The sequence below is a fragment of the Pteropus medius genome, unplaced genomic scaffold, assembly GCF_902729225.1.
Source record: "Pteropus medius unplaced genomic scaffold, Ma_sr-lr_union100, whole genome shotgun sequence".
Lineage (NCBI taxonomy): Eukaryota > Metazoa > Chordata > Mammalia > Chiroptera > Pteropodidae > Pteropus > Pteropus medius.
The window spans coordinates 184,793-193,884 of record NW_024349804.1 but is presented as its reverse complement, the minus strand read 5'-3'; the positions used below and the strand labels follow the sequence as shown (position 1 = coordinate 193,884).

At 45.7% G+C, this 9,092-nt stretch overlaps 1 protein-coding gene across 1 annotated transcript in view; it reads right to left on the bottom strand.

Moving 5' to 3' along the window:
• The window catches only part of SEL1L3 (SEL1L family member 3), a 93,472-nt gene that overhangs the window by 27,767 nt on the left and 56,613 nt on the right, over positions 1-9,092 (bottom strand). The window contains exons 12-15 of the mRNA XM_039838053.1: positions 8,960-9,079; positions 6,984-7,124; positions 3,058-3,120; positions 1-117 (exon numbers count right to left, since the gene is read on the bottom strand). The exon at positions 1-117 is cut by the window's left edge and continues 1 nt beyond it. Coding sequence (XP_039693987.1) covers positions 1-117; positions 3,058-3,120; positions 6,984-7,124; positions 8,960-9,079 — 441 coding nt within the window. The remainder of the gene's footprint in view (positions 118-3,057; positions 3,121-6,983; positions 7,125-8,959; positions 9,080-9,092) is intronic.

The window sequence follows — 9,092 nt, the reverse complement described above, 5'->3', positions numbered from 1 at the left end:
TGATGCATCTGGGTTCCCCATTTCCTCTGCTTTTAACCAGTACTTTGCCGCTTTCGCATAATTCTTCTTGAATTTGTGGTAATACCATCCCAGACCGTTGACTGCCTGATGCAACCCCTGGATTTTAGAACAAGAAAGAAATTACTATTAAAAAAAAAAAAAATGAAACCTGAAGAGAATCAATTGTTGTGTAAGCACTCTGCCTGAATCTGAGCAAAACATTTGCTGTCTCTTTTCTTAGGGCAGATGGCATTAAAGAAAAGCTAAGTGCTACAGATCCAGCCTCAGAGCCTTCCCAGGTGGATTTCACGCGGCTGCTGCCAGGATTCCTGCTTCCAGCTCAGCGGCAATGCTGGCCCCCAAATCATCACTCGGATCCTCTGGGCTCTACGTGACGCCCTTGTCTACAAAAGGCCTCTAACTGCAGCATCGACAGCGCCCTTGAAATCCACGAGCACGCCACTGCGACAGGAGGCCTGGAACCTGCATGGGCGGGGACGGTTTCTCGGTGACCTGTCTGCCCATCTGTTGATCACTCTGCCCTGAACACCAGCAAACCCTCGGAAGGAAGCAGCTGCAACATCCTACTTGCAGAGCACAGGTGCTTTGTGACTGCTTAGCCTCATGCTTTGGGGGCGAGGCAGCAGGGGAAGATGGTGGAGAAGGGAGGAGGGTTTCAGAACTGTTTCTGAACCTGGGGCTGGTAGCGGGGAAGGGCTGGTTCCTATGATTCTAGTCTCAAACTGCCTTGTTCTTGCTGACTCACGCTCTCAGGTGGCCTCTTCTGCTTTCCCCAGGTGCTCCCCGCCTGCTTCCACTGGCAGCCTCCAGCCTGGTTGCTGAAGGCTCAGGTGCCCTGCACAGATGTGTGTGCAAACCTGGGCATTCAGTGCTCTCATCCCTCTCTTCCTGCCAGACCCAAAGGACCATGAACAAGCAGGCGGAATAGGATTCGAGGGGAAAACAGTGCCCTTGCATCTGTGAGACTTGTTAAGTTAGAGTCCAAGTGCGGAACCAAGTCTCTGTCACCTCCCCCTTCTCAAGTGAAGACCAGATATCCCTTAAAAAAAAAGATGCCAAGATCTCAGCCTGCAGCCTGTTTTGGTCTGCGTGGCTCCTAAAGGGTTCCGCCACCCAGACCTGATGCTGGAATCCAGGTGTCAGGAGGACCAGGGGAAAGAGACTCACAAAGCCCATTAGAATAGAAGCTCCATCAGAGCAGGGGGCTTTGTTTTGTATCCCAAGCACCTATATTAATGTTTGCATAGAGTAAGTGCTCAGCAAATATTTGATAAATGAATGAAAGCCACGCTTGAATGCAGATGCTTGACAAAATGGAACCCAAATCCTACACCCCGAGGATCCATAGTAGGGTTCAGACTTTCAGGCCCCCAAGAAAGCTGACACTTGGGAAAGAGTCAGTGCCGTGAATGCAGTCATAGAGGAGGCATTCTTCTTGAGCCTTGCATGGTCCCAGGCTCCTGATTGGTCTTGCAGAATGAGCGCATTTCAATGACATAATAGATCAGGCCATACTATAATGAGGCAAGAGCCAGCCCTGGAACAAGTCTACATAATGGACATATCCGAAGCCCTGCTTTGGCAGGCCTTACCTCCAGAGGCCATTGGCTTATGCAAACGTACTTGTCGCTGCTCAAAACATCCACAGAACTTTTTTACCAATTGTATTTGGACTCAGTTCAGGAACCTCATAAGAAATCTTGTTTTTTTCCCTTAATATTCATCTCTTATTCTGGACATTTACAGCTCAGTTAACAGATTTGCCTTCAAGTGACTTCTGGCTAATTCCAAAAATCAAACTATGTGCACCCTTCCCCACAGTGACCAACAAGGAATAGGGGCTTCGCAACTCCTTGCAGAATGAATGAGAATCATATAACACTTTCAAAGATGTGACTACTCCAGGCATAAAACTGCATTTCCCCCAATACTCATCTAAGCTCTTCTAACAATACATGCAAAATAAAGCACCTTAGACACCAGTTCACCACCAGAATGGCTAAAGAGATGCAAATTTCACACCTGCCAGGAAACCCCACCACTGCCTCATTTTAGGGTACTCTGGAACCAATCTCTTCAATGACCAACATTAAGCTGCTTATTTATTTTTGCCTATAACTTGTGTTGGGGTCAGGAGCTGGTGGGCACTTCCGTGGGTTCCCTTTTCCTGAGTCATATGCCCTCTTGATGCCACATAGGTGGAGGAACACCTCTTGGCTCTGTCACTCCACGCTCCCTAAAGAAGGGGAATGAGGAAGACCAGCCTGGTCACTTAGGAGTCTTCATGAGAGGGCAAACATTAGTAGCCTTGGGGACAGAGGACTGTGCAAGAGCCAGAAGGGCCATACAGGGCCTGCTAGTGTTGTGAAATGACAATGGTTTCTATAACTCTGTTTATTTGTAAATTTGTATGTGTGTGCGTGAGTGTGCATGTGTAGGTGTGCATGCATTGGGCATGTGTTTGCATGCAGGGATGCATATGCATGTGTTTGTGTGTGTGTCCCTTCACAAGTGACATAACTTCTGTAGTGCTATTTTGAAACTAGCTGATTTGAAGATAACATTGAAGAGTAAACATTGACAAAAACAAAATAATTCCTATACTCGGCAATAAACTTAATAAATAGCTCCATTCATCAAATGAGGAGAAGCAAGTGGGCGTTGGACGTGAGAGGGTTAACCTTCAAAGGAATTAGGCTTTAGATTTTCCTAATTCAATAGCATTTATATCCATTCACTTTCAAGGAGCCCCCGCTGCTTGTTATCAGGGCAGCCCTGATTATAATTTCAGCCTTCCAACAAAATTGGCCCGAATTCTATTGACTGAAGGTGAACTCAGCTTTTGAATTTTGCTGTCTGCATTGTGGCAGGTTTCTGTATGTGTGTAGCTCAAAAATGACTAATGCTGCAATGCTGGGGACCCCTCCCTCTCCACTCCAGGCTTCGTAGGGAGACACTGGCCATTTACTCTCTAGACTCGTGAGAGTGGGCATGTGTGGTGTAAATATTCCCCTCTACGATATGCAAAAATGTTACCTTGGAAGCTGCTTTCTTCATCAGCTCTAAGGCAAGCCTTCTGTTCTTTTTTACTCCTTGACCCTAAACAATAATAAATAGCAATGATTACGAAGAAAACAAACCCAGCATGCGCTCAAAAACAGGACAAAGATACATCAGTATTCATTATAAAATATTTGAAAATAAAACCTAAGCCTTCTTAATTAAAAACCTAATCTTAAAGATTTCTATAAGCAGTGCTGTTATATTATCATTATCATAATCATTATTATTTTGCATATATTTGCGGAGCAGAGGCAACAAACCTCAGCCTCCCAGCTTAGCATCCTTACAAAAGTTCCCAAGGGACTCAAGTTTTTAACCAAGTGACTTGCATTCTTGTCAATCCATAGGTGCTGTTGGGAGGAGTCGTGAGTAGGGTTAAATGAGTTTGGTCATTCTGGATGCATTCCTCCGGGGGGTTATCTAATTTTCTAGCCAGATCAAGCACTTTATCTGTGTCAGAAAGTCAAGAGTTGTTAGGCTGTCGTTTGCAGCCTTCCTTGGTCCTCATTGGAGTCCCTGGGGTGGAACACTGCAGCTTCAGAACTGACTGGAGCAGCGGTCCCAACCTTTTTGGCACCAGTGTTCCTATAAGACTCTAATGGCTGATGATCTGAGGTGGAGCTGAGGCAGTGATGCTAGCTCTGGCGACTGGCTGCAAATACAGATGGAGCTTAGCTCATTTACCAGCCGCTCACTTCCTACTGTGTGGCCTGGTTCCTAACAAGCTATGGATGGTACTGGTCCATGGCCCAGGGGTTGGGGACCCCTGGACTAGGGAACCAGCTCTGAAGGAGATAGGACTCTTTGTAATCAGTTTGTGTCAGATGCTGAGAAAAACTGACAAGGTTCCTCCAGCAAAATCAAGTTTTTCCGGCAGAGGTGGTTTGTGCACCATGGAGAAAAAATGGCTTTGGGGTTTTTGTTACAAGAGAGAAATTCTGTGGGAGACACCGCAGGACCATGTGAGGAAATGGTGGGTCTGAAAGTGGGGCGGGAGGGGTCCCTTGAGGTCTCTCGACTGAGTCTGACAATGAAGATGGCAGGCAAGGGAAGCTGGAAACTGCTACTGCTCTCAAGCTCACTCGGAGTCTGTTATGGACGCACACCCCCCACGTGCCCCACAGGGTCCTCTTGGCCTCAGACACAGTGGTTGATGAGGTCATGTCTTCCATAATGATAGAGAGCTTTTGCAATGAATCCAGCTTTTAACTCTAATTAAATACTTAGCTCTATAGTAAATGAAGACGGCACTAGTAAATATTCCTGTGTTAATTAACACGGGGTGAGCCCCGTCCTTCACATTTAATCCTCACGGCAACCCTGGCCGAAATACTGTTGTCATTCCCATCTGAAACACTTGCCCAGAGTCACCCAGTGAATGAGAAGCAGAGGCAGGATTTGAACCCAGGCAGGTGGCCTCCAGAACCCAAGCTTATAACCACTATGCTAGATTTTTCCCTGTACATTTCAGGTCTATGTTGAGAAAGTATAATGATTCATAACCGCCTTACAGGATACAGAAAACACGCAAGATGTGTTCCTCTCTATATTTTTCAGGACCCAAAATAAAATCGTGAATCCAGCTAAAGGTGAAATTACATACCAAGTTTCTATTAGGCTTTAACTTACCAATTTAATAAAAGCGATGAGCTGAAGCAAAGTGGAAGATGAAAATATTTTTCAGAGGTGCACCATTACTTCATTTAATTAGAGGAGGAAAGAAAAGGACATGAGGCTACTTGGAATAACTGGATGAGGCCATGGGACAGACTTGTTGGACCTCCGGGAAAGAGCACCAGAATCACAGAATGCTAGAACCTGGTTGAACTGCAAGTTTATGTTCTCCAAGTTCTTTGTTTTGAAGGAATAAAATTGTGGCTCGGAGAAGTTGGCTTATACGACACCTCGGATACTCTGATTTCCAGGCCACGGAGTTTTCAGTATATTTGTTATTGAATCAGAAGTGGGATAATTTCTTGCACAAAGACTATGCCCATTGCACAAATCTGAGTAGTACTGGAGGTTGTCGAGAGAACTGTGAAGTCCTGGTACACAGCGAGTACTCAGTAATATCCACCAGAGGAATTCATGGACGACAGTTGCTGCAGTCAAAGTCAAAGCTCCATCCCCAGGTGGATATAGAATGGGATGGACCTGGCTGTCCTGGACAAGCCACAGACACCACTGTGTGTCTTTGAATACAATAAGCAGAACGCCCACATGACGCAGTAAGCCAAGAGCGCATTCCTGTTCTTCACACTTGGAGAGTCCGTTTTCTGCATGGGGTTCTTTCACGTGGAACACATTTAAAGAGACCTTTTGGCCAGAGGTAACAATGTTCCTTGAGATGAGAGCGTCCTTCATCCCACTCAGGGATAATTTAGTTAGAATGCAGGAAAACCAAAAAAGCTTTAAGATTTGGGAAGTCAGACCCTGAGGAAATGTTACATTACCTCCAGAATAATTTCTTTATGTGCCTGCCTCTCCCTCTAGTTTGGGAGTTTCTGGGGGGCAGAAGTAAAGTCTGAATTATGCCTTTATCTTCTCTGCAGTTGGGCAGAGGCCAAGCCCGACTCTGGTGGACAGGTGTCTCTCCTCTGTGCCCGTCTCTGTCCCATCAGTGCATGAGTCCCCTGAGGCCAGAAACATGGCTCATGCATCCATATATCCCTTCATCTAGCACGGAGTCTGGCACTTTGTTGGCCCTAAATGGGTGTTTATTGAATAGATACATGAATGCATGGGCATGTGGCTAAGAGGCAAACCATGTCCATGTTGATTTGACAACTGGAAAGAGGAAGTTCAGGCTATCGATTTGGAAACCATAACAACCAATGGGTTTTAAGGCTTTGGAAGGTGAAATGTAGCAGGAGTCATGGCCGTTCATCAGTGAGTGGTCACAGCTGTGGTTCTGGAGATGGGCCTGGCCACACAAAGCCATGTCTTTGTTTGAAGACACTTGTGACCTGGGGGCAGCTGCTTTCTTTTGGCATGGACGTAGGGTCTAAGGCTTTCCTTACCAGAGCCAACAGCTCTTTACTTTTCCAACACGAATTGCTGTCTCTGTGTTTGGAAGTGAAGATCACAGACTCTGAAGCCAGGATCCCAGTCTCAGGTTTGAAATGTATCAGTTGTGTAAACTTGGACAGGTTACAAAGCCTTTCTGTGCCCATTACCACATACAGACACAGCAATAATAACACATCACGGTGTCTATCTCGCAAGGTTGCTGTGAGGATGAAATGTGTTCATACACATGACAGGTAATAAGTGCTCAATCACTGTGAACTATTATTATTTTGTATAAGACACGCAGTATCTTACAGTTCTGAAAGCCCATTTGTTACGCTATTTCATTCAATGTGTGGTCATCACCACTGTCCCATGAAATCAGATAACTCCGAAGACACAGCAGAAGAAGGACTTGAACCCCATCCTCTGCCTCCTGGACTAATGTTCTTCCCACCAGTCTCCACTTTTCTCCTGTTGGCTTACAACCAAGATCTTCGTTTGACCAGTGGAACTGCTGGGATCCAGCCTAAACATGCCCTTTAAGCTGTGATTCAAGGACAACTCTGCCTGGCGGCAAACTTGCGGCACCTTTGGGGGTCGGCGACCATGTACAATTCATAAAACACAGGTGTCTCCTTTAGAATGTCACAGCTCTTGTGAAAGCAAAGAGAATCCAGGTGCCAAACATAAGACTAATGATTAAAAATGAGACCAGGGACTGCTTCTGACTCTGCCTTATCAGCAAATATCCCCTTTCATCGAGAGTGATGTAAATGCACACTGTTTCTTCAGTTACAAATTCTCTGTTTGCCGGCACGCCGACAGGAAACTGCTCCAGAAGTCTGACAAGAACTACACAACCTCAGCACACACTGAGCGATCCTTACCTTGAATAACACAATGGCATAGTCATATATTAACGCGGGGTCCTCGGTCTCCAGGGCACCCTTGGCGTACCACTCGATCGCTGCTTCAGGATTTTTGGCCACACCTTGCTGCCCCCAGAACAACATCTGTGCCAATCGTTGCTTCAAGACAATAGCAATTTAGAATAATGACTTTCCTGTGTAATGTTTAACTTAAGGTTTTAAAAGGTGAGAAGACAAACCTGGCTTGGAATGTTTTTATATTGAGAACCAAGGTAGACGTGTATGTCATCTTCCAACTGGGGGCCAGAGCCCTGAAGGTGGACTTGTGTAAATACAAGTCCTTAACACAAGTTGGAAATGGTGCATCTGTGTGTGTGTGTGTATGTGTTCACGAGTGCATGCGTGTGAACAAATCAACTTGCACCCAGGGCCAAAGCTGGACGGAGACATTTATAACTGTCTTCTCTCCTCCAACACCCCTTCTTTTGAGAGGTAGTGCCCATCCTTTTGGCCAGTGAAGAGTGTAGAGGTCTATGCACATCTGTATTAATTAGGGCGTCTCTCTATAGCACTTATTACCTCCTATCCCAGCATTTGCCCACATGGCTGGCTCCACAATTAAACTCGAGGTTGGGAGCTCTCTAGGGGGTAGAAACCTCAAGATGTTATTCGTCTGACCTCTTCCCTTCAGCTCCCACCCACAAGCACTCAACAGAAGCTCACAGAAGCTGCCCAACAAAGATTTGCTGAATGAAGGAAGGATGAAGTGTCCTTTGCTAGGAAGGTTTATGTGAGCTCTGAAGTACAGGAAGTGGATCTGGCAGCGTTTCCAGAACAATGCCCTAGAATTCCCTCCTGTACTAGAAAGACTGCAGGCTAGGGATAGCTGTCCAAGAATAAAGCCAGAGACAATGTCTGTTAACATTCTGGCCCCATGTTGGCCCCTGATTGTCTTTCCTTCTTTCTGCTTCTCCTCTCATAGGCTTCTCTTCCCTTCCCACTCCCACTCCCGCCAAGTACTTATAACTTCCAGCGAAATATCTCCTGAAATGCTACAAGACCTAGCTACAGAGAGTGGGAGACTGGTTACCACTGTCTGAAATGTATGCCTGGCAATGTGTTCATTCTTTTCTTTTCTTTTCTTTTTTTTTCTCTTTCCATTTCTGGTCTTCCACCCACTTAGCAGACCCAGAGGCTCTTCCTGACACTGTGTGCTCACCAGGAGCATGAAGCCAAAGCCAAATCCTTTGGGAAGGAGGTCACTCCCCTCCTGGTGCAATCAGCCTTAGCGAGCTCCCATCAGGAGGCTTTCTTCCTAGTGAAATTGAGGCAAGAAGGTGGATAGGGGACATTCTCCCAGCCTTCTGTCCTTCTAGTACCTCCTAAAGGTCCATCCAAAAGATAAGGCATGTTCAAGAGACAGGGTTGATCTTTTTGGTCTAATATGCTGCAGGTGATTTTCTATAATTCTCTTAGCTTAATTTATGGCCTTCTTCTTGATACCCATCTAATCTCTCCTGTACCCCAAGATGCTTCTTTTTATTTCTACCTGATACACTAAAATGTGTGGCGATAGTCTGCAGGACCAATCATAAATACTGTGACTCTCTCTGGGTACAGGGTAGGACTATGCTAACAGCCCACTTGAAGTCAAGAGTGACCAAGTGACTTGTTTTGGCCAATGAAATGTGAGAAGTGACATGTGCCACTTCTGAACAGAAGCATTAAGAGTCAGCCTGTGATGTACCATGGCTATCGTCCTGTTTCAATAGTTTTGGAAGCAAGTATCGAGATGAAGACTCTGCTAGTTTGGGTTCCTAGGAGCCTATGATATGATAGCACAGCCCATGTGTTTGACTTTTCTCAGACAGGTAGTGTGAGCAAGAAATAAACCAGCACTGTTATAAGCCACTTAAGTCTGGGATATTTTGTTACCACGGCATAAATTGGTCTATTGTGACTGCAGATTTCTAAGCCGATGGACTGCTTCTTACCTGAGCTGCGGCATTGCCCCGGGTAGCTTCGTGCTTCAGCCACATAAAGACGTCTCCATCCTCTTTGGTTTGTACCTTGAGTATTTCATCATCTTTTAGTCTAATTGTTTCAACATATGCCTAAAAAGGAAGG